A 24617-nucleotide genomic window follows, 5' to 3' on the forward strand; every position below is an offset into this window, starting at 1 on the left:
GAGGAAGAAGCCTTGCCTTTATTCGCTCTACGGGGGACACTGTCTGGCTCTCGGCCCTCCCAGCGCGGGTGGGGCCGACGGTGGGCGCGCGCATCGTGGCCAGCCACCTGGAGGAGCGCCCTCTCCAGCTGTTTGGTTCTCCCGCGTCCTTTTCGCGGGGCTTCCCACCAGGGCCGATCCCTGATGCGGGGGAGGCACTAGAGGGCGTGGGGTGCCCCTTGGGGAGGGAGGGGAGGACGGCTGTAGCACCAAGAAATCGCTCCCCACGATCCCTGAAAAGGGGCTGCAGGAAAGCCCCCAGGCCTTTGCATCGTGGGGGCTACGTTGAAGTATGGACTGAGCCCGGTGCGGGGCAGAGACTAGAATGCTGCAGTCCTCAACCCCAGGAGCCTGCGGGGGCCAGGGCCGGGCTGGGCCTTTCAATCCAGGGCAGGTGGGCAGTGGACAAAGTACCTCCAGGGCGTACAGTCTGGGGGGAGGCGAACAGACCGACTGAAAGGGCTTTTCCACGTGCTGCAGGATCCTTATTAAAGAAATTTGGGGAATCAGAATTTCCGGGCTTTCCTGGGGACAGGAAGGGGCTGAAGAAGGGTCCATCTGAGGAAGCAGGGGTCGTGTCTCCTCTCTAAGCCCCCAGTGGTCCCAACACCTGAAGACACGATGTGGGGGAGGGTTCTGGCTGGGCAGGAGGAATAGGGGCAGAAGGGAAAGTTTATCTGTCACTTCAACCAAGTGGTCTCTCACCAATGGAGAGGGACAAGGGGTCCTACCTGGAATCAATTATGTGTTTGTGTGGCTATGTATCTACCCTCTCCTGAGGCTGTCAGCTCCATGAGGGCTGGGCAAGTAGTAGGTGCTCAATAAATATCTGAATGAACGTTGGGTAGATGGGTGCCTGCGTGCTTTCGTGTGAGGTGCCCAGGTGCATGTGAGGGTCGAGGTGGGAAGGGTGTAGAGAAGCCTTGCCACTCCCTTTGGACTCCACTAAATGCTTAGAGTGTCTGGCGGTGGGCCGAGGAAGCCCCCACTCCAGTCCTTGCAGCTGCGTAGGGTGGGCAGGTAGGATGCGTGCGGACAGGGCGGGGCCAGAGGATTATGTGCGCGCAGCCGGCTGGAGCTGGGGAGCCACAGCAGGGCAAGTGGGAGGGAGGGCCTGCGGGTGGTGGCGGGCTCACTCTGCCGAGCCCTTATGGCGCCGCTTGGAGGGTGGCACTAGACGACGAGGCAGGTTGGTGGGCAGCCCGTGGCCCTCGAGCTTGGACTCGATGAGGTGGCTGGCCAGGGCGAACTCCTCGTCATCAAGCATGCCGTCGCGGTCAACGTCGCTCAGCTTCCAGATGCGCCCCAGCACCGAGTTGGGCAGCTTGGTGCCCACCATCCAGGTCTTGGCCTTGGAGCCGCTCAGCTTGCCGTCGGCGGGTGCCAAGTTGTAGAAGATCTCGTCGTATTTGGACTTGTCCTTGGTCACCACCCATTCGGCCTCGTCGTCCGAGCCTTCCTCGCCGTCCTCCAGCGCCTCGTCAGGCCCCCGCTCTACGAATGGGCCCATGTGGGTGCCCTCGAAGGCGCCGCCCTGCACCCCGGCCTCCGTGCTCTCCAGCTCCTCCTGCCGCAGCAGCGGCATGAGCTTGGCGATGTCGTGGGTCAGCATTTCATCCAGCGCCTCCAGCAGCTTCGGCTTGAGCGAGTGGAACTTGGTGAAGTCATGTGCCATCAGCAGCTCCTGTAGTGGAGAGCGGGAACACTGAGAGGTGGGGGAGCCCTCTCTAGGCCCTTGGGGTGCAGGCCTGAGGACGCTTGGGAGCACTGAATACCAGCTCTTCCCCAATAGCTGCAGAAGCTTTTGAATATCCAAACAGTGCTTTCTGCTTGGGCACTCCCACCCCCTCTTCCCTACCCAAGTCTAGCGGGCTGAAATGCAGACAAGGGTTGGAGGTTCTGCAGCTATTTCATATCATGAGGTTTCTTGGACCTGGCAGCCAAGCATGGAAGAAAAGACAGAAAGGGACAAGGTTCTCAGCTCTATGAAGCACCAAACCAGCCCCGAACCAGAAGACACTTGAGCAAGAGAGTCCCCGGGGCCCTCTGATGAGTCAGAGCAGTGTCCCTTCACCAGATGGTGGAGGAGGAGTTCAATATTTTAGGGCACCTGCCAGCCCTGCCCACCCTCCACTCCACCGGAGGAGTCCGGCCAGCACCCCACCATTTTGCAAGTTAAGAAAAGTCAATTCCATCAGTCCTGTGCAACACAGCAAGACCTCCATCTCAGAGAGAGAGAGAAGGAAAAAGAAAACTCAGCGGGACAGTGGAGCAGCGGTCATCCCAGTGACTCAGGAGGCTGAGGCAGGAGGATCCCAAGTTCAGGACCAGGCTGGGCAACTTAGCCAGACCCTGATTCATAATAAAAAATAAAAGGGGGCTGGAGTTGTGGCTCAGTGGTAGAGCACTTGCCTGGCATGTGTGAGGCACTGGGTTCGATTCTCAGCATTGCATATAAATAAATGAATAAAATAAAGGTCCATCAACATCTAAAAAAAAAAAAACACTTAAAAAGTAAATAAATAAAATAAAATAAATAAATAGAAAGGGCTGGGGGTGGATCTCAGTGCTAGATCCCCCCGGCTTCACCCAGTACCAGAAAAAAGCATTTTCTTTTCCAATTCTTGCCACCGTGTCACTGTACCACAGGGCGCAGCTGAGTAACTGGTGCCCAACCTGGGTGGTAGGGTTAGGATCCTGGGACACCTGCGCTCTGCCCAGGCCATTCTGCTCTGGAGCAGCTGTGTGTGTGTGGTCACTGGATTGTACACTGGAACCCTAAGTCACTGCGCCAGGAGAATCTCGGCCAAGGTCGACTCACTGCATGCACCATGCTGGTTTCCAGAGCCCAGGAGAGTGGCTCCCGGTGTGACTGCAAAGGAAGAGGGCTGTGACGGGGTGGGGGGAGTGCCATCTGAGGACACCCAGCTCCACCTCCTAGAAGCTGGGTGGCCTTGGGTAGTGGCTTCACCTTGGTTTCCATGGTTTTGTTTTGTTCACTTTGATACCCAGGATTGGACCCAGGGGCTCTTTTCCACAAAGCCACATCCCAGCCCTTTTAATGTTTTATTTTGAGACAGGGTCTCACTAAGTTGCAGAGGGTCTCCCTCAATGCCAGGGCTGGCCTCAAACTTCTGATCCTCCTGCCTCAGCCTCCCAAGTTGCAGCCACCATGCCCGGCTTGGTTTCCCTGTTTGTAAAACAGGGGTGATGACATGAGCATGGTGGTATAGTTGGGCTCTTGAATGTCCCCAAAGGATCATGTGTTGAAGCTTGGTCCCCAGGTTAGCAGTGTCCACAGGCGGACCTTTGGGAAGTGATGGATCCCCAGGGCTTTGACCTCATGGATGGATGAGTCCATTGGCAGTTGGTGGCCGGGGCTGGGCGGGGGTGGGGGGGTGGGAATATTGGGAGGCCTAGTTGAAGGGAGTGGCCCCTGGGGACTATATCTCATACTGCCCACTCCCAGCCTGTCTCTCACTGCTCCCTGGCCACTCGCCCCTCCGCCGTGCTCTGCCTCACCACGGGCCTACAAGCAACGGAGCCAGCTGCCGTGGATGGAGACCTCGGAAACCCTGAGCCAAAGTAACCCTTTCCTCCTCTAGGTTGTTTGTCTCAGGTATTCTGGTCACAGTGAGGAAGACCCGACTAACACACGCAGGGAAGGCCAAACAAATTCCTCTGGATGAAGTGCTGGGCAGCCGCTGTGCCTCCAGCCCCGTGGCTCTCAAGCAGGGGCGATGTTGTCCCCCCAGGGGACAGCTGGCAACATCTGGGACATTTCTCTCTTTCTTTTTAAATATTTATTATTTTTTGGCTCTGGGAATTGAACCCAGGGATGCGTTACCACTGAGACACATCCTCAGCCCTTTTTGTTTTGAGACAGGGTCTCACTAAGTTGCTGAGGCTGGCCTCAAACTTGCCTTGGCCTCCTGAGTGACTGGGATAATAGACACGTGCCACCTCACCTGGCACCTGGAGGCATTTCTGAGGGACAGAGCTGAGGAGGCGGTACTGGGCAGAGGCTGCTCCACTTCCTGCAGTGCACGCCCCCCCTCCTCCAAGAATCGTCCACCCCAATGTCCGTCACAGGCATTGAGAAGCCCAGATGTAGCCCCAGCTTTGGGCCAGGGCGGGCAGACAGTTCAGCGTGACCAGGTTGATGCGGGCATGTGCCCATCTCCCAGGGGAAGAAATTCAGGCTCCCATGGGGCTCCACCTGGCCAGGGTCACTGAGCTGCTGGTGGCCAGTGGGGACTCTGCCCAATCCTTTGGGGTCTAGGCTGCAACTGTCTCTCCCTCAGAAGTCACAGTCAAAGTCAGCCTCAGAACCGAGGCCAGGCAGAGGCTAGCCCAGCCTCCCTGAGCACAGCCTGTCCCCACACCCCGGCTCCTGCCTGCCCACCCACCTCCCAGGCTGCACCACATCCCTGCCAGCACTCCCCCAGTGCGTGAGGAGCCCCCACAGGTCCCCGACGTCCATTCTGCCCTTCTTCCTCGGTGCTGGATCCCTTGACTGTACCTGACATCAGCCACCAAGAGGAAGAACCATGCTCTCAGCAGCCCCCGGCCCTGTGACTGAGTCCAGCTAAGTGGATGTGAGCAAGGAGTTGCTCGTGTAATTTCTAGGATTACCATGTTCAATATGGTAGCCCATGGCCCCGTGTGGGTATTTAAACCAGTTAAAATTAAATAAAATCAATGATTCAGTCTTAAGATCTTTTTTTCAGTGCTAGGGATCACACCCAGGGCCTCATGTTGGCTAGGCAAGGGCTCTGCAACTGAACTACCCCCAGCCCAGGAAGTGTCCTTAAAGAGAGTGATTGTACCCTTCTCTTCCTTTCCCTCCCTTCTTGCTGGATGGAATGTAAATACAATGTCTAGACTTTCTGCAGTTGTTTTGTACCATGAGGTTTCTCAGGACAGAGGCCAGGCATGGAAGAGAAATAAGACAGAAGGGGGCTTCACACAGCACCAAAGCAGCCCTAGACCCTATTGGGGGTTTTCTCCTGATCCATCAGACTAATTCAGAAGCCATGCTCCCATGGACCCATGTGCAGGGGACTTTCCCACATCTGCCAAGGTCCCTCCAGCTTTCCAGGCCCCTCTCTAGAGCACACTGGAGGTGAACTTCCGCCCCCACCCCCCATCCCCTGGGCAGCCTCCCACCTGCATCTTCTGGCAGTCGGGAAAGTCCCCGGGGGAGATGTGGTGCTCCAGCTGAATCTTGGCAAAGATGACGGGCAGCTTGAGGATCAGCTGCTTCTTCTTGTTCTCCTTCCCAAACACAGAGGGCATCTCCTTCTTCAGGTAGCTGATGATGTACGCATGAACCTGCGGAGCAGCATCCTCACCTGAGCCCCGGCAGCCACAGGGAGGTGACCAGCAGGGCGCGGCCTGGGGGTCTGCATTCCTAACCCATGGGGGGGGGGTGCGGCTGCTGCAGGCCAGGCAGCCTCTCTGAGCCCTGCTGCCTTATCAGCCGGGGCTCCCCTGGACTCCCCTCTCTTGTAAGCGATCCCCACCCTCCCAGGCTCCAGCTCCCCTCCAGCCGTCCACTCCCACATGCCAGCCTGGACCTCTCCCTGAGCTCTAGCCTCAGCTAATGGCCTCCTCGACATTCCTCACCTGCTCCGCACCCTGACACCCCATGTGGAATCCAGGCCCAACCCCAGACTGTCACTCTAAGCGGTTCCCCTGTAGAGAAGAGGAGCCCTCTTGACCTGCCTGGTCTCCTGCCCCTGCGGCCCCTGCCCGCCAGGCAGCACCAGGCCTGATCTGCTTCTCATCCACGTTCAGAATTCCTGCCCTAGCTGATGAGGCCCTATGGGGCAATTCTCCAAACGTCTCCAGGGAACTCTAGGGGCCCCAAGACCCTTTCAGAGGTTCCCATGGCCCAAACTATTTTAATGATAATACTAAATCGCCAGGTGCAGTGGTGCAGAGGGATCACAAGTTCAAGCCCAGCCTCAGCAATTTAGAAAGACCTCAGTAACTAGAAGAGAGCCTGTCTCAAAAAGTCAAGAAAGACCTGGGGCTGGTGTGGTGGTGCACGCCTGTAATCCCAGCAGCTCAGAAGGCTGAGGTAGGAGGATCAGGAGTTCAAAGTCCAGCCTCAGCAACTTAGGGAGGCCCTAAGTAACTCAGCAAGACCCTGTCTCTAAGTAAAATACAAAAAGGGTCTGGGGATGTGACTCAGTGGTAAAGCACCCTGGGTTCAAATAAATAAATAAATAGCCATTTGTTCCTGAGACTTTTTGGTTTTTGCTCTAGTTTCTGTATCAGGGATTGAACCCAGGGGTGCTCTACCACTGAGTTCCATCCCCTGCCCTTTTTACTTTTTGAGATAGGGTCTTGCTAAGTTGCTGTGGCCTCAACCTTTCCACCCTCCTGCCTCGGCCTCCTGAGTCACTGGGACTATAGATGTACAGCACCCTGCCCAGCGACAGTGAAGTTTCTAAAAAATTACAAGATGTCTAACATTGAGACTGATGGAATGTTCGAACAGAGCAGAATCAGGCTGTCTCCTTTGAAGCCAGATGTTAAAGTGATTTGCAAAAAATGAAAAACAAATATATAGCCTGGTATGGTGGCCACCCTGTAATCCCAGTGACTTGGGAGACTGAGGCAGGAGGATCGCAAGTTCAAAGCCAGCCTCAGCAAGTTAGTGAGACGGTCTCAATAAAAAGGGCTGGAGATATAGGTCAGTACATAAGTGCCCCTGGGTTTAATCCCTAGTTCCACAAAACAGAAACAACAATTAAAAAGTTTTTAAGAACGCTATTAAAAATGTTTTTAAAGAATCACAGGTTTCAACTATTAAAACTTTCAGTGATAGTCTTCACCAGCTGGTTGAGTGATTTCTTCCCACCCTCCACCACCCAGTCTCCTCCAGCCACCTGGGATTTGCTACCTCAGGGCCTTTGTACTTGCTGTACTCTGGGCCTGGAATGCTCTCTCTGCAGATCGCCACTCAGCTCACCACATCCCCTCCTTCAGACCCCCCCCTACTACAGTCCCTCACCAGCCTCCCTCTCCTGGGCGTCACTTGTTCAGTGTCTGCTTCCCCACTAAGCTGTCATTCTTCCAGAAAAGGAATGTCGTTTGTTCTCTGCTGTATTCCAGGGCCTAGAAGAGTGTCCGAGCACAGTGTGGACGCTCAGCTTTGTCTAAGGTTTCCCTCCCAGCATCTCACCCTCTTCAGAACCTGGCCTCCTGAGATCCTGGCTTCAGGAATCACAGCACCTGGAATTCCCCCTCTAGCAGCTACCAGTTCAACCTAAGGGCGGGCCGGAGGACTCCCCCGGGCACCTGGCAAGGATGGGGAGCCCGAGCAAGTGGCCGGTGGGGGACGGTTACCAAGAGCCCCTAAGGGACAGGGAGAGCTCCTGAAGGGAGGAAGACAATGTGAGCTGTCGGTGGCCAGATATGGCAAAATCATTCTTGAGGAGGGGGTGTGGAGGGGGCGTGACACGGCGTGGGGTCATGGCACAGTGATGCCCAGTCACACTGGACCCTGAATTCCATGCCCCAAGGAGATGAGCGCACCAGGGAGCCAGGGATGAACCTGCTGAGGGGTGGGTGTGGCCTATGGACCAGAGAGACCAATCAGTGCAGGGGTGTGGCCAGACGTGTGGGTGGAGCCTACAAGAGCGGGCCAATGGGGCGAGGGGGCGGGGCCTGCAGCGGTTCCACTGGGATCCAGAGGGAGACCGCTGGCGGGAGGTCGCTGATGGCTTTTCCAGAGAGGAAGCGGGGGAAGGTGCCAGGAAGAGATAAGGTGCAGGGCGGGCTGGGCCGGGGCGCGGGTCGAACTCCGGGGTTTGTCCGCCTTTCCGGAGCCGCCTCCTGCCTGACGGGGGCACCAGGTGTCCGGCCCCGCCCCGCCCCTCGGTCCCCGCGCCTGGGTTCCAGCTCCCGCCTCTGCTTCCCCCAGGGACCTGAGGGAACGAGGACGAACCCGGAGGCTGAGAAGGACGGGGGAGGCCGAAAAAGGGGGAGGATGCAGAGAGCAAAGGAGTCAGGGTGAGAAAGAAAGGATGAAAGAGAGAGAGAAAGAATTGGAGAGACAGACAGACTGACAGCCACTGAGAGCTGGTGGGAGAAGAGAGAGCTCCGCAGGCTCCAGGCAGGATTCCTGGAGGGAGGGTCTGACTCGCCCGGCCCTGCTCCTCAAACCAACACCTCAGCTCCCCAGCACCTCAACCTTCCCGGCTGCCCTGCTGCCAGCTTCCTACCCCGCCTCCACCCTGGCAGCCTCGCCTATGAGTGTTCCATTTGGCCTCCAAAATCACTCTTCCACCAGTTTCTGTGCTCTCCTCTCCCTCCCCAAGGCCTGACCAGGCTGGCTCCTCCAGCCTCCTCCCTGGTCTGCAGGCCTCAAGTCACACCCACCTTCAACCGCCCTCCAGAAGGCAGCCTGAGTGGAACCCTGCCTCTCCCCAACTCTCACCTTCCATGGCTCCCCGTGCCCTTGGGACCAAGCACAAACTCCTCAGCACAGCCCACCAGTTCCCAGGTGTTCTGGCTCCCAGCCACCTCCCCAAGCTCAAACCGGGTTACTCACACTTTCTCCACTGGGTTCAACACAGACACTTTTCCTCAAATGCCCTCTCCTCCACGAAGCCCTCCTCGTCTGGCCCCACCCCTGATTTGCTGGCCTGTCACTGTCTGGGGATGGGTCTGTCTCTTCCCCAGAATCCCCGCAAGTCCTGGGACTGCCTTGGGGTTTCGGGGGAACCAGCAGGGCAGGGCTGGAACTGCCTTGGTCATTACTGTGTCCCCAGGACTGCCCAGCAGAGGGCCAGGCACAGAGGACACCTTGTTCAATTTGTGGGTCTGTCTAGTGTCCTCATTCGACAAATATTTCCTGAGCAATTCTGTTTTAGCACTGCGGCTACATGAGTGGAGGAAGTCAAAGATCCCTGATTCCCAGGAACTTAAACAGGAGGCAGGAGGCAGACAGTGAACACAGACTCCCCAGTGAGGCTGATGGAGGGAGGCTGTGATGGTGGGAAGGCTAAAGCAGAACCTGCAGGGCCAGAGCTGTGTTCCTGAAAGGGAGGCGGCAGGGCCCTCCTGAGAAGGTGAAGTTTGAACAGAGACTTGAAAGGCAACCGGTGAGGACAGCCCAGTGGGAGGGAGGCACAGAGGCCAGAGGTGAGGCTTCTAGGACTTCACCCCAAGTACAAAGACCCTGAGGGAGGGTAGAGGCAGCCAGGAAGGGAATGAGGTGAGGACAGAGGGGAAGGGCGGGAGGAGATGACCTGTGGGCCACCTGAGGAGTCGGCTTTTGTTCCAAGACAGGGGACAGGAATTGGAAACAAGCAAGGCCAGCCACCAGACCACCAGATTGGTGGTGGGAGATGGAAGAAGGCACACCACGGAGGAGACCAGCCGGGAGCTGCAAAGTACAAACTCAAGGTAGAGAAGTGACCCTCTGCCCCTTTCCAGAATGATCCACCTCACTGCCCTGGTGCTAAGTTGGTGCCAAGCAGCCTGGGAAGGAGAGAAGGAGGGAGGGAGGCCAGGCCAGTGGCCTGCCACTGCTCACCCGCACCAGCCGGGCCCTCTTCACCAGGTCGTTGAGCTTGCGCAGCGCGGCATGGCGGGGCAGCCCCTGGATGTCGCGGAAGAGGTCCTGCTCCTCCAGCTCGAACAGGCGCCGGTTGTCGGGCACCAGGAGCGGCTGGGACCAGAAGGAGCCGATGTAGACGCGCAGGACCTCGGGCGTGCCCACCACCTTGCCCAGAGCCCACATGAGCGCGCCATAGACGCGCATCAGCTGCTGCGTCTCCACCATGTCAGCCTTGTTGAGAACCACACGGATCTTGTCCTCGTGGCCCCGCAGGGCCCCGATGGCCTCGGAGAACTCGTCTGAGATCTCCAGCTTGTGCGCGTCGAAAAGCAGGATGATGAGGTCCACGCGCTCAGCGAACCAGCGCAGCACAGCTGGGAAGTCGTAGCCTGGGGATTGGGGGGCGCGGGCAGACGTCAGACCCCACCCTCGAGCCAGAAAGTAGGATAGTGGACTGCACAGATGTCCAGCTGTTAGCTCTCCAAATCCTGGTCTATACGAAATGGCCAACAGCGCCAGGCCTGTGGCTCCACTCTGGCTCCCCCCAGAATCACCCTCCACCCAGCCATCGCTGTGGCTCCAGCCCCTCAAGATACCTGGTTGCTGGAGACCGCAGCCCTGCTTGCTTTTCATTCTTCATTCATTCATTAGGCTGTGGGGGGCCTTGGAATGGCTGCATTGCTCATTAAAATAAGAGACCCCTGTACTGTGGACACGCCCAGTCTCCCAAGCCTCCTAGCTTTCTGGTCCCTCCCCAGGGTCTGCCAGATCTCCCACAGTCCACTGACTATGGTTCTGCTGGTTGGTTCTTGCCATGGCAAATGTTACCTACTTCTGTTTTGTTGAGCCGTATTTACTGGGAGTCCTAACTGAGCCAAGCGGGTCTTGGGCACTGGGATGCCGCAGACAAGCTTCCCGCCCTTGGAGCGCACCCATCCCCACAGGCCCCTGTGTTCCTCCCACCACTCCATTCACTTCTTTATCCACCTCTTCTTACCATCGCTGTTGACACTTTGTTCTCCATAAAGCAAAGCTTGGAGAGCAGAAAGAAATGGTTGAGACCCCCTGACCTGGCAGTCAGAAAGACCCGGATTTGAATTCCTGCTCCACCCCATCAGCTATGTGACCTTAGGCAAGTAACTTAACCTCTCTGGACTTCTGTTTCCTCTTCTATAAAATGGAAATCACAATAGAACCTACGTTATAGATCTATTGTGAAGATTAAAAGGATATGTATGAGCTAACATGGGGAAGATAGTGCCTGGCATCAGACTGTACACCTAAAAATGGGTGAGCTTGGGGGTTGGGGCTGGGGCTCAGTGGTGGAGCACTTGCCGATCCTGTGTGAGGCACTGGTTTGATTCTCAGCACCACATATAAATGAATTAGATAAAGGTCAATTGACAACTAAAAAAAAAATTTTAAATGGGTTAGCCTGCTGAGTGCAATGGCACAGGCCAATAATCCTAGCCACTCAGGAGACTGAGGCAGGAGGATCTCAAGTTCAAGGCCAGCCTGAGCAACCTAGGGAGACCCTGTCTAAAAAGTTTTTTAAAGGGCTGAAGTGGCTCAATGGCAGAGCACTTGCCTAGCATTTGTGAAGGCCTGGGCTCAATCCCCAGCATCACACACACAAAAAAAGTGTATGAGCTTCTGGCTTCTGGCATGTAATTATACTTCAATAAAACTATTAAAGACAAAGCAGCGCTGGGAGCAGAGGAAGTGCTCAGCAAGCTTTAGTCATGGGGCTCGTCAGACCTTGTGGGGGTCATTCTAGAACCATCCTCTGAGCTGCTGCTCTGTGGGGGAGGTGGAGGCAGCCCAGAACTGCCCTCACAGGCCCACCATCCACTGAGGATGTGGACCTCACCAAATGGCGAGGCTGGAACTGGGGGAATCCAGGGATCCCTGCAGCCTGGAGCGCGCCTGGCCTGATCAGGGCAGTCAGTCAGGGAAGGCTTCCTGGAGGAGGGGACCTGCAGGGAGTGGCACTGGCTTTCCTGGCTTGAGCCTGCTCTCCCAGACAGAAGGAGCTCAGCGGTCCACAGCATGCAGGAAGCTAGCTCTCCTATGACCCCACGTTCCAGATGAGAAAACGGAGGCATGAGACGCTCTGGGACTTCACTGAGACTCCCAGGCAGGAGGTCACAAAGATGCTGTGGGACCCACATTTGACAGCAGACCCAGACATCAGTGTATGTGCACACACACCAGCACACCCAATGAATGCCCTCAGTGACAACAAGCCAGAGCCCCATGGGCCTCCACGCTCCACTGGGGAGCTGGTACTGGGGCCAGTCCTGCCCAGGAGGAGGCAGGCTGCTCACTGGACAGCTCCTCGGGTGGGGTGGAGCCATGTTTGAGGGAGGAAGGGCCAGCTGGAGGGACCGCAGCTGGGCCTCTCCCCTCCAACGTCCACACACACTGGCCCGGATTTGGAAAGTGTGTCTCATGGGGCAGGCCGGGCGGGGTGTGGGGGCCAGGAGTGTGGGAATGAGACGTGGCAGAGAGGAACCGTCCTTCTTCTCCACTACAGGCTCCTACTGTGCGCCACACATTGAGTGCTTTGCCTGCGTGACCTGTTCAACCTTCTGACAACCTAGGAAGGGACATCATCGTGCCCTCACAGAGGAGAAACCGAGGCAAGAGATAAGGGGTGTCCTCAAGCTTCTGGGGTTTAAAGGCAGCAGAGCCCAGATCTGAGGCCCAAGGCCCCATTCAGCTACCATTACACACACGTGTGTTCACAGACATTACCCGCAGAGGTAGCCACACCCCCACCAATGCACACACATCAACGCACACACCAGCACACACAGCCCCACACAATCAGAGCCACAAACTGCAAGTCATGTCTCACTCATGATCCGGAAACTGCACAGTTACTTATGTTCCCACAATCACAACGACACTGTGGGACCCACATACAACAGCAGACCCAGACAACAGCATGTGTCACACACCAGCACACCCACTGCCCTCAGTGACAACAGATTCACACAACCCCACAGCCTCCCAGATGTAAAGACATCCACATGGCCACAACCACACACTGTTGCACAAGACACTCCTGCACACACACTCACAAACACACTTACACAACTGGATAGCAGACAGAAGGCGCTCACTGCATCTACAGCACATCAGGAGGCTAGCACCCTGTGACCCCACATCCCAGATGAGGAAATGCAAGAGCAATCCCTCTGCCCTACCAGGATCCTACAGCCACGGTCACATGCAGTGCAGACACACAGGCCCGGGCCTCTCAACAGACAGGCACACACAGCCGACTGGGACCCACGATCTCACGCCTTCCAGATGCAGGCTGAAGGATCTACATGGGCCAGAAGCCTTCTCAGACACACACCGGGACACACGCATTCTCCAAGACAAGTGCCTGGAGGGAGGTACAAGGATGGGGATCCCACGATTCTCCAGTCCTGCAGGATCCCTCAAAGTCACAGCCAGTCACACCTTCAGGCACACACGGATTCCCCGACACACGCGCACACACACCAAACCACTCAAGTTCAGAGTCATGACCTGGGTTGTAACACGTTGTCCCCACACTCAGTCATTGGCAGCCACCCACGCCCAGCCACCCTGTCCCAGGACGCACACAGTTACACCCGGCCCGGCACGCAGCCTCCCGTTCCTTCGCCCCACGGCCTCTGAGCGGAGACCCGCTCCCTCCCGCCGCCCGGCCCGGCCCGGGTGGAGCCGCAGGAATCCTCCCCTGCGCGCCCTCAGGCTCCCCCGGGCCGCCCCTGGACGGCGGCCAGGGACACGGTACCGCTCGCGCCCGCCCCGCCCCGGCCTCCTGCAGGGCCTCCGGTCCCCTCTGCCCCACACTGCGGCCTCCTTTGCCCCAGTTCCCGGCCCCCCGAGGCCAGGGGGAGCGGGGAACAGAGACGCTGCGGGGGCGGGGCGCAGATGCTGAGCAGGCCCCGCTGGAATCCACCCCCACCCCGCACAGCTGTTTATAAATTCCAGCCCCGGCCTTGGCCCCGGCCCAGAGTCCCCTCCCTGCCCCTTTCTCTGCCCCATCTGTGGCCCAGAGGTGCCGGGATCCAGGGTCCCAGAGCCTCCCTGCCCAGGCTCTCTCAGGTGGCTCTGAATCCGCCGCCGGGCCCCTTCATCTCTCCCTCTCCCTCCTTCTGACCCGCCCAGACATGTGGCCCCTGCCTGCTCACACGTGTCCACCTCCCGCCTGCCCAACCTCCAGATCACCAACATGGAGGACTCCCAGCCTCTCCCAGCCAGCCCAAGAGGCCAGAGTCCTGGAGGCCGCCCAGCCCTCTCCTCCCTCAGACCCAGGGGTCCAGGCCCAGCCTCCTCCCTCAGACCCAGAGTCCAGGCCCAGTCCCCTCCCTCAGACCCAGGGTTCTGCGGGCGCCTCCCTCCTCCCAGGGCCTTGCTCACTCACCCCGGCTCACTCTCTGTTTGGCGCCCGACAGGATGCCAGGTGTGTCAATGATACTGATGCTCTCCAGGACCTGGTTGGGGAGCTGGGCACACATGAACCTGGGGGAGTGGAAGGCCAGGGGTCAACTCAGAGGAAGGCAGAGAGAGAGAGGACAGGTAAGAGGGGAAGTCCAGACTGTGCAGAGGAGAAACAGGCATAGGGGTGGGGGTGGGGGCCTGGAAAGAGGGACAAGATGGAAGGAGAAGGATATCTAAAACATCCCAAGCTCAGGGTCTCTGGGTACTTGCCTTGAGTCCAGAGCTATTTCAAGTTCCCCCTGGGGGGTAAGAAACTATAGTCAAACCCATTTTTCAGATGTGCATGAGAGGCACAGAGAGGTTAAGTCTCTTGCCCAAGGCTGCCCAGCTAGCCAGTGGGGGAGCAAGGACTGGAACCAGGCAGGCTGGCTTAGCGGCTGCTGCCCTAGGAAGGAGCTGGAAGGGGGAGACCGCAGCAGAGAGAAGGGAGGGAAGCCCAGTTGCAGGTATGGAAGGTGCCCCACCCCGGGCAGCGGCCATCGCACCTGTTGAGGAAGGTGTTCCCGAAGGGGTTGAGTTTTCGGAAGGGCTTGTCGGGGTCCACCACCAGGGCATTGCCGGGCACAGTGCCCTCGGTGTCGCCGTGCATGACGGCCACGAAGCAGTCGGTGGTGGGCTCGGGCCCCACCCGGGAGCCGGGCACCTCCTGCTCCAGCAGGTACTGGATGAAGCTGGTCTTGCCCGTGCTGTACTGACCGGCCACCAGCACCATGGGCTTCCCATCGAAGTCGGCGTCCTCCAGGGCCGGGGAGTGAAAGGCCCCGAAGCGGTAGTGCTCCTCCAGGGGCAGCAGCTTCTCACGGTAGAGCTCCTTAAGGGCCGAAGTCACTGTGCGGATGGCCTCGGGCTGCTGGCCGCGAGCCCCGCTCTTCTTCAGCCAGCTGAACATGGTGGCTTCTCGCTGCCCACTGGGTTCACTGGGGGCGACTCGAAGGTGCAGGAGAACAGGGGGTTGATGGTGGACTGCCTGGAGGGAGAAGGCAAACCGAAGGTAGATAGTATGGTGGAGGAGGAGGCGCTGGGAGCACGGATGGCAGGGGTCAGGAGGAAGAAGAGGATCACAGAGCCAGCCTGGGAGGAGGGAGAGATTAATGGTGGTATGGTGGAAGAAGGGGAATTGAGAGTGGAAGAACGAGGGGTGGAAAAAGGGGAGAAATGCCTTCCTGAGACCTTCCTTCTTCTCTTCCTGTCTTCTCCCTCTGATGCATTTCCACTGGAATTCCTCCACACTTCAGAAATGTGGCCCAGAAATGAGCCAGAGACCAGCTGGCTCCTACCCAGAGCCCCAGTGAGGACCAACAGTTCAGGGTGCCCAGGAAATGCCAGGCCTCTGGGGAGGGCATGAGAATCACCGTGGGTCAGTAAAGATCAGGCAGGGCCAGTGTTCAAGCTGCTTTTACGAGGGACAGGCGGGATGAGTGGCTTAGGAAAGGGACAGCATGTTCAAAGGTCTGGGGGCCTTCAGAGCAGGTCTCCTATGATGGGTCTGAGGGTCTGAGTTAGGGGGAGAAGGCGTCTCCAAAGCCACAGCCACGCCATGCCCTGTGATCAGACTGTAGGGTCTGGGTGTATCCCCTCTTTATTCCTGACAGGACACTGGTAACAGGTTTTGCTCTTTTTGTTTTGTTTTGATCTTGGGTCAGAGTAGATGCTTACAATTGAACTAACTTTTCCAGAGCACCAGCTCTGCTCAGATCAGAGTCGAAAATACTGAAAAGGACCCGGGGGGGGGGGGGGGTGGTGGTGGTTCCTTGAGAGAGGACTGATCCCGGGGCTGGGGCAGGGAGGGCACCAGAGCCTGGATTCCATAGGAAGCGCCAAGGGATGGGAGGGGCATGTCGCAGGGACACAGGGCCCAACTCTAAGGGACTCCCACTAACCAAAGATGTAGTTAGGATGTAGTTAATTGCAAATCAAATACAGCAAATTCATAAAGTGACACTTAAAAAGTGGGGGAGATAGCAGGGAGAGGACTTGGGGAAGCAGGGCTGGAGAGGCAAGGGCGGGCGGGAGCGGCGATGGGGGATAGGAGCCGAGGGAGGGGGCCCTGGGTGGTGTCCTAGGCTGGGAGGCCGCTGGGGACCGTCCGAGGAGGATGCTTGGGCTGGCCCAAGGGGCTTTGGGGTTGGCGAGGCAGGAGAGTCGCTCTTGGTGGCAGAGGGACCAAGTTGGACGGACATGGAAGAGGGCAGTGGGGGGCGGCTTGAGGAGGGAATCTGGAGCTGAGCGGCTGGGGTGGCCGCCACGGGGAGGCTGCGACGGCCAGAGGAGGAGTGTGGGACCGGGAGGGTCGGACGGCTACAGCCTGGAGGGCTGGGGACACGGAGAGCCCGTGGCGGGGTGCAGGGCTGCGGTTTCCGCGAGCCAGGGAGCCGCGGGGCCGGGGCAGCCTGGGCTCGGCGCGGGGGTCGCGAGTGCTCACCGACGGGCGCTGGCGCTGGGTCCTGCGGGTCCGCGGGGATCGGAGGCGCCCGGAGCGGCCTGTGCTCGGGTCTGTCCTGCTGCCTGAGCCGGGTGGGGCCCGAGCGGCCGGGAGGAGGGGCGGGGGGCGGGACGAGCCCCCCCCAAACCCGCGCCGGCCTCTGGCGCCCCCTGGCGGGGGCTGGGGAGCGCGCTCTTGGCGCGGCGGCGGCCCCTCGGGCTGCCAGTCCCGGGTTCGAATTGCGCCTCCTCCTCGGGCATCGGGCCGGCCACGATCTCTGGCTCCTTCTACCATGGCATAAGGATAGTACTGCCAACGAATAAAACTGCTTTAAACCTCGAGGTCGTGAAGCGGTTCACAACTCCCCCGATTCCCTCCGGCTCAAAGCCAAAGTCCCCCAGGCCCTCCCTGCACTCGCCTCCGGCTCCCTCTCCCTCTCCTCTCGCTGATCCTCAAGCAAGCGCACAGAGCTTCGAGCTCAGAGCCATTGCCGGTGCTGTGCCCTCTCTCTGGACGCCTCTGTCCCCAGGGATCTGCATGGCTTCCTCCCTCCCCTCCTTCAGGTCTCTGCTCAAACGCCACCTCCTCCGAGAAGCCCTCCCTCATCTCCCCGTGTAGTGCCCACCATTTACTCCTCCTCGCCTCTTTATTCTTCTCCACCGTCCTGACAACCACTAAGCTTGTTCTGGGTTCTTCTGTGGCTGTCCCCCTCGGGAGAACACAGCCCCCAGGGCAGGGCTTTCCCGCTGCGTGGTCCCCTGCCTTGTGCTCAGGCTCTGGCGCCCTGCCTGACTCAGGCCAGAGGCTCCTTCCAGCCAGCTGAGCACTTCCGTTGTGCAGGGCGGCTCTAAGCTCTCTAAGTGACCTCACGGACCCCTCAGCATGTCCCAGGGACCAGGTGTCCTTACCCTCCTTTTACAGAGGAGATAGTGGAGCCCAGAGAAGTGAATTTAGAAACTTGCTTGTTCAGGACTTAGCAGCGCCCCTGGCCCACAGTAGGTGCTTAAGAAACATCAATACTTATCATCCACATCCAGAGCTGAGCTCTTCTCCAGGTCCCTGAACCTCTGGGATTCCGTACAGGAGGCCTTGGGGACCTTGCTCCTCTGTGCCTCAGCTGCCCATCTAGAGGCCTTTATCACTTCCCTTGAATCTCTGCTCCAATGGCCTCTTCTGAGAACTCCCCACCCAGCCCCTGGCACTCTTGTCCCCCTCCCTACTTGATTTCCCACCTTGGCCCTTGTCACCATTGGCCAGTCTGTATGTGCTACTAATTTTTCAATCCCCTCCCCTCCAGTTAGAGTGTCAGATTCCCAAGGGCAGGATTTTGTCCAACGTATTTATAGTTGGCGCCCAACGCCTAGAACAGTGCCTGGCACACAGTCACTTTTTATTAAAAATAAACAAATTTACTCAGGAGGCTGAGACCGGACTGATGGCCTAAAACTTGTGATCCTCCTGCTTCAGCTTCCTGAGGTTATAGGTGTGGCCACCAGTCCCAGCAAAAATTGTAATTTATAAACTATTTAATATTTACACAGAAAATATTTAATTGATTACAATAATGTACATAATTAGGGTGATGAAAATATTCTAAGATTGTGGTCTGGGAAGGTGGCTCTGTGGTAGAGTGCTTGTCTAGCATGTGTGAGACCCTGGGTTCAATCCCCAGCACATGCAAACACACACACACACACACACACACACACACACAGACACCCTAGAGGGATCTCTGAGTGTCCAACCACCCTGTCTCTTTGAATATGCTGAATAGCCTAGGTGCTGTCTTGCCCGCCTGTATTTCTGTCCCTGTTTCCTGAATCATGGATCCTGTTTCAGGGGTTGCTGTCCAAATCCCCAGATGTCCTTGCAGCCTCTGGTGTCCCCCCTCCCCAAGACACTATCTCATTTTTATTTTGTTCTGCTTTTCTGGTTCCCTCCTTCCCCATCTGTCCAAATGGTCTGGAGAAAATCTGCCACGTGCCACACATGAATGGGCCTTGAATAAATCACACCAAGTGAAACAGCCCGTCACCCAGGGACAGAGGCTGTGTGATTCCACTCACAGGGAGGGACCCAGAGGAGCCAGAGCCAGAGCCAGAAGGCAGAATGTGGTTAGCTGGGGATCACTGGACGCCTACAAATGGTCAATATGTTCAGTTGTGCGTTATGTACATTTTATCACAATTTTTTTAAAAGCAAATTTTTAAAAAAATGGATGGAGGTGACAGTCAGTGTGTCTGGATTTTAGTGGCTGAAGTACGGGTGCTGTCTCTCTTGGTTCAGACCCTGCCCTGCGTCCCTATTACTGGGCCATGTCGTGGGGCCTCCTGATTGACCCCGATGGGAAGGGGAAACCCACAGAACACCACCAAGCTGCAGCAGCCACCCGCGAGCAAAGAAGCTTATTTTGTGTGTTCATGGAATGGCAGCCGTTGCCTTCCTCTGCTCCGTGGCACGCAGTCACCCTTTCAGAACGGAGGCCCTGGAAATCACGGCCACCCTCTGAGTGCGGCCACCAGGGATCAAGTCCTGTGTCCTGTGATCCAAGACCAGAAGAGCGCCCTTCTCTCACGGTGCTTTATTTCGGTCTAGAGCTAGGAAGGGAGCTAGCCCATCCCTCTGAGCCCCCATTTATCAGCTACCCACCCACAAACAACCTCACGGGCCTCTAGAGAAGATGGGCGCGTCTGACAGGTCCAGCGGCCACCGCTGTGGTCGCCTGGGCTGGCACAGTGGGCTTGGTTGCCACTCCCCCACCGCCCCTCCCCACTTGGCCGTCAGAGGGCGCCAGTGAGCCTCATCAACTCACAGTCCTCCAAGGCTCAGAAGCTGGCTGTGGTCCCCTCTTAGAGGGAGAGCCAAGTCACCCCCAGGAGCACAAGGTCCTATAGGATTAGGCTTCCTTTGTTCCCTCCTGACCTTACCTCGGTCTTCTGCCACTTACTTCCTGAGTTCCAACCCCACTGGTCACCTTGCTGTTGGCTGTTCCTTGAGTCTTAGATGCTCTTGGCCCAGAGATCCCTGATGTTTCCTGCTATATTTCATGCATGACTCTGCTTATATGTAACCTCCCTTGCCACCTGATCCTGAGACATGTCATGTGCAGTTGAACAGGCTGTTCATTGTACAAGTCACTGTGAATGGATGAGAGGGGGCTAGAATCCAGCTCACCTCCAAAATCCAGGAGGCTGCAGGAGAAAGGGGCACCATTTTCTAGTTTACACAAAGGGGACTAGCGGCTTCCTTGAGAATGTCTGTTGTTGTAGGCTACCCAGTTTGTGGCATTTTGTTACAGAAGTCCAAGGAGACCAACACACCTCGATTTGACTCATCACTGTTTAGTAGCCAATCCTCAAGATGTGCGTCAGCCATATTGGTGAATCTGTCTACTCACCGAAATTTCTTTGAACACCTTAAATCAATACCCCTGGTACTTCCACGGGCACGCACAGGACAGCAAAATAGCAAGTCACTCCCACACGTGTTCCCAGGCAACGTGGAAGAGGAACAGGTGCCTCTGTGCCTTCCGTTTCAGTGCTCATATTGCAAGCAAGTCCCTTTTATGTGGCACCACATTTCCCACATTCGGGAGCTTCTCGAGTGATTCACTGTTTAAAATGGCCCCTAGTGGAGACTGGAGAGCTGCCTTGGTCACCAAGCGCAAGGCTGTGCTGCGCCTCACGCCGGGGATATGGATAAGCTGTGCCAGGCACAAGTTCCATGCTGTTGGCTGAGTTCTGAGCCAGGGAACCAACGGCACAAGGGTCCCAGGCCCCACCGTGGAGACCTACATCCTTGCCTACTCAAGCCCTGGTACAAAATGGCATAGTGTCTGCATATAATAATGCACATCCTGCTGTATGCTTCAAATCATCTCTAGGTGACTTGTCATATCTAACGCAACGTAAAGGCTAGATTATGGTTGTCATGCTGTATTGTTTAGGGAACTGTGACAGTCAAAAAAGTCTGTACATGTTTAGTACAGATGCAGTTTTTACAGAAGCATTTTTGATCCTGTTGGCTGAACCCACAGATGGGGAACCCAGGGATGTGGAGAGCTGATTATATATATTAAAAAAGGTAATTTTAAACAGCAACATATGTTGGGTGCAGTAGTGCACGCCTGTAATTCCAGCGAATCAGGAGGCTGAGGCAGGAGAATGGAAAGCTCAAGGCCAGGGACCTGGGGATCCAGTTCAGTTGGTATAGTGCTCACCTCCCATACACAAGCTCCTGGGTTCAATCCCCAGCACCAAAAAAAAAAAAAAAAAAAAAAGAAAGAAAGAAAGAAAGAAAGAAAGAAAGAAAAAGAAAAAAGAAAGTTCAAGGCCAGCCTCAGCAATTTAGCGAGGCTCAAAGCAACTTAGCGAGACCCTGTCTCATAATAAAAAGGGCTAGGGATGTGGCTCAGTAGTTAAGCACCCTGGGTTCAATCTCGGGTACTAAATAAAACAGCAATGAACATAAAACAAGCTGACATACTGATCAGCTGATGACAGCATCGTGGCCAGAGGCTGCCAGGACTCTTCTCCCATGGAGTGTTTCTGAGGATCTTACCCAGAATATTTAGAACTGGCCTGCCCTGGGCGCAGCTGTTCACCCTCTGCCTCCTCAGATCACCAATTCAAAGGGGCCTCTCTGTCTTGTTCATGAGTACCCCAGGGCCTGGTATGCAGAAGGTGCTCAAAAACTGGTATGTGGTTAGTCCCTCCAGCCCTCCCATGCAGGCCTAGCTCCTAAACCCCAACTCCAACCCCACCAAAGCAACAGGGCCAAAAGGGCTTGAGTACAGTTTTAAAAAAAGGATCAGTTTTTAATTTACAAGAGTTCTAAATGTACAGAATTCTCCTTTAAAAAAATCGTTATACACAATAAATACAGTACAAAAAAATTTATCTTACAGTACTAGTTTTGTCTCCGAGATTTCAAAACGTGGCGCGGGCAGCTGGAGGCAGGAAGAGCAGAGGGAAGACCATGGGGGAAGGGGGAGGCGCCCCCAGTTTTCTGTTGCTCAGATTTCAAAGTGGAGGGGTGGGAGCATGTGGGAACCTCTCTCACCTGCACGCGCGCCCACACACGCGTACACGTGTACACACACACACACACACACACACACACACACACACCCGAGACCAGGCACAGGGCTGGACACGCACACGCACGTCTGCGAGGCAGGCGGTCTGGGACACTGGCTCCTGCCCTCTTCTCCGGTTTCCTTTTACAGCCAGTGGGGGGCGCTGGGGAGACGCTGCACGCACCGGGGAGGACACCCCCAGCCCCAGTGCCCTGGGCCATGATCTGTGGATCCACACATTCAGGTACCTAGAGGTGAGCAGTGGGAGCCACCAGGTGCCCCCATCCCAGGCAAACACTCGCACGTGTCCCCAGACAGGGGCGGGCGGTGGCAGAAAGTGGGAAGAAACAAGAACTGACACACCAGGACGGCCCCTCCTTTGGCTGGGGCCATTCTCCATTGCAGCCCCCTCCCCTAAGCCCACGCCCACTCTGCCCACTCTGCAGAGGCAGGAGGCGGGGAGGAGGCCTTTGTGACTCAAATAATTTAGGCAAAAAGAACTGTCAGGGGATCCCCGGCTCGGCTGTGTCCCCCAGGAGGCTATGGTCGGATGCCCAGCGGATGCCCTGGTGGCCGCGACAGGGAAGGGAAGACCAGCCGGTGTTATCTGTTCAACGTCCTGGCGCCGAGGCCGCCGTTGTGACTGGAGGGTGGGTAGGCCTCGGGCCTGTGCAGGGGCGACGGCGAGGTGGGCGTGACGGCCGCGGGGCCGGCGTGGGGGTACGGGGGTGCGGGCGTCCTGCCGGGGGCCTGCTGGAGGTTCAGGATGCTGTCGATCGCGCTCTGAAGGTGTTCGGTGAGCGTGTCGTCCTGCGGGCTGTCGCTGGAGAAGCTGGCCTGGTCCACATCTGGGGACTCGGACTTGCGCCGCTTGGCAGGTGGCAGCGGGGGCGCCTCCCAGGCGGCCTCCCCGCTGTCCCCGCCCTGCCCGGCGCCGGCTGCAGGCTCGGGCGGGGCCCCCTTCAGCATGCGCTGGTACAGCTCGTCCTCCACGGCTGCCAGCTCGCGGATGAGCCCGCTGGTGGCTTCGTCCACTTTGGTGGGCAGTGGGGCGGGACTGCCGCCCCGGGCCCTGACTGTGCTCTCCGCGGCGCTGGGCGCCTCCACGTTCTCACGGTAGGTCTTCCGGAGTGGCAGGCGCGGGCAGTGCGCGGCGGGCACCGCGGCCTTGCGGTCGGCGGGTGGCGGGTGGTCCACAGTGCCGTTCATCTGGCCCGTGGGCGGCGGGGGCGGCGGGGGCCGTGGCGGGGGCTCCGCCACCTTGAGGGCGGCAGGGGGCGGCGGCGGGGGCTGGTGCACAGGGTCCAGGGCCGTGTTGTGCACGACCTTGCTGAGCCCGGCCTCCTGCTTGATCTTGAGCTTGAGGCCGATGCGGCTCCGGGCTTCATAGGTCTTGATAGGTGGGCGGTTGCGGGAGGGCATTGGGCCATCCTCGTCGGCATCCAGGGATGAGGCCGCAGAGGACGAGGACGAGGAGGACAGGGAGGACGATGCCCTGGCCCAGGTCACCGACGGAGAGCCACCCGCTCCACCGTGGCGGATCACGAGCTTGGTGGGCAGGTGTGGAGGGGGCTGGGCTGAGGCCCCGGAAGCTGAGGACGAGGGTGGGCCGTGGCCAGTCAGCCGATGACCCTCGGAAGAGGCTGAGACAGGGAGGCCAAGGGAGCGTGAGGAAGACACATACTCGTCTGCAAAATCAGAGGGCAAAGAAAACCCACAGGAGTTAGGAGAGCGCGGAGGCCCCAGAGCAGAGCTAAGACTTGGTGTCACTGAGCACCTGCCCTAGGCAGGCTTCAGGCTGAGGCCTTGATTCTGCACATCCTCAGGGCACAAGGCTGGGTGTGACCTATCAGCCATCCCAAGCCCTTCCTAAACTAAACCACACTCTCCCACAGGGCCACAGGGGCTGTTCAAGAGGTGAAAGAACTAACTACAAGAATATAAAACAAAAGGCGCAGTTTCTCGGTCACACTGGCCACACCCAGCACACTGGCCAGCACCTATACAGCAGGTCACCACCGCAGGTAGCTCTCCTGGCCGCACTGTGGAGGGAGGAGGGTATTTCATTTGGTGGAGGAGGTGATGTGAGGGTATTTGTGGTCTTGACTGGAAGCCCATCTCGTCCACTGCAGAAATCCTCACGTGTATGTGCTCACAGGCTGCTTCCCAGAGCCCGCTAGACACTGTCCATGTACCGTGTCACATTCCTGAAGGCATATCCTCTCCAAACAGGGCCCCCAGGGTTTAGGATAAAGGACTGTATACTGCTACTGGAACCTCCCACTTTACAGCTGAGAGAGAGGTCCTGCGAGGTAAGTACCTCGCCAAGGTCCCACGGCCAGCCAGTGCCAGAGCTGGCGTTGGAACCAGGGAGTTACAGTCTGGTTAGGGAAGCACCTCACCACCATGAGCTCCTGCCCCACTTCACCACAGCCACACCTCGCACCCATTTAAGTACCAGCTGCTACTTTTTTAAAAACTAAGGTTCATCACAACCCTCTGAGTTTGATTCCCAGCACCACACACACAAAAAGTAAATGACTAAAAATAAAAACAAGATCCAATCTAGCAGAATGAAAGCCTGTGTTGGTGGCAGGTATAGGGACAGGGCTTTTCTCCAGGGAAGCACTGGAGAGGGTTAGAAGAAGGTGGGCAAGGGCTAAGGGGACACTTTGGAAAACCATGGCTGGATTTGACTGTACCCTTTCCTGCATCGACTAGGGAGAGGCTTGTGAGAGGCAGTAAAAAGGCAAAAAAAAGGGCCACTGGCTCTCCAGCAGGCACAGGACTGGCACCTGAGTGGGCACGGTCACTGCATGTTCTGTAACCCTGGAGCCCGCAGTGTTTGCCTCCGGGTTCTCCTTCTCTCCTGGGGATGGCAGGATACTCCCTCACCCCAGGATCCAGGGGAGAAACCGACATAGGCATGAACTGTGCGAGGAGAGCAGCGCCAGAGAGCCTGCGGGCCAGGGCGGGCGCCACCTGGTGGTGGAGTCAGG

At 57.4% G+C, this 24617-nt stretch overlaps 2 protein-coding genes across 4 annotated transcripts in view; both read right to left on the reverse strand.

Annotated features, from left to right (window-relative positions):
* Ehd2 (EH domain containing 2) lies at positions 1 to 16648 on the reverse strand. Its single transcript, XM_076837409.2, has 6 exons — positions 16542 to 16648; positions 14605 to 15086; positions 14043 to 14140; positions 9593 to 10005; positions 5209 to 5373; positions 1 to 1723 (listed from the first exon to the last, which is right to left on the reverse strand). The coding sequence occupies exons 2-6, from the start codon at positions 15006 to 15008 to the stop codon at positions 1172 to 1174; spliced, it is 1632 nt and encodes a 543-aa protein (XP_076693524.1). The 5' UTR covers positions 15009 to 15086; positions 16542 to 16648; the 3' UTR covers positions 1 to 1171.
* A 4683-nt stretch (positions 16649 to 21331) lies between these two features.
* Bicra (BRD4 interacting chromatin remodeling complex associated protein) overlaps positions 21332 to 24617 on the reverse strand; it is a 69315-nt gene continuing 66029 nt past the window's right edge. For all 3 annotated transcript variants that reach the window (XM_076838423.1, XM_076838422.1, XM_076838420.1), the window contains one exon: positions 21332 to 23306. In XM_076838423.1, coding sequence (XP_076694538.1) covers positions 22222 to 23306 — 1085 coding nt within the window. In that variant the 3' untranslated portion in view covers positions 21332 to 22221. The remainder of the gene's footprint in view (positions 23307 to 24617) is intronic.

This window comes from Callospermophilus lateralis, chromosome 18, assembly GCF_048772815.1.
Source record: "Callospermophilus lateralis isolate mCalLat2 chromosome 18, mCalLat2.hap1, whole genome shotgun sequence".
Taxonomy (NCBI): domain Eukaryota; kingdom Metazoa; phylum Chordata; class Mammalia; order Rodentia; family Sciuridae; genus Callospermophilus; species Callospermophilus lateralis.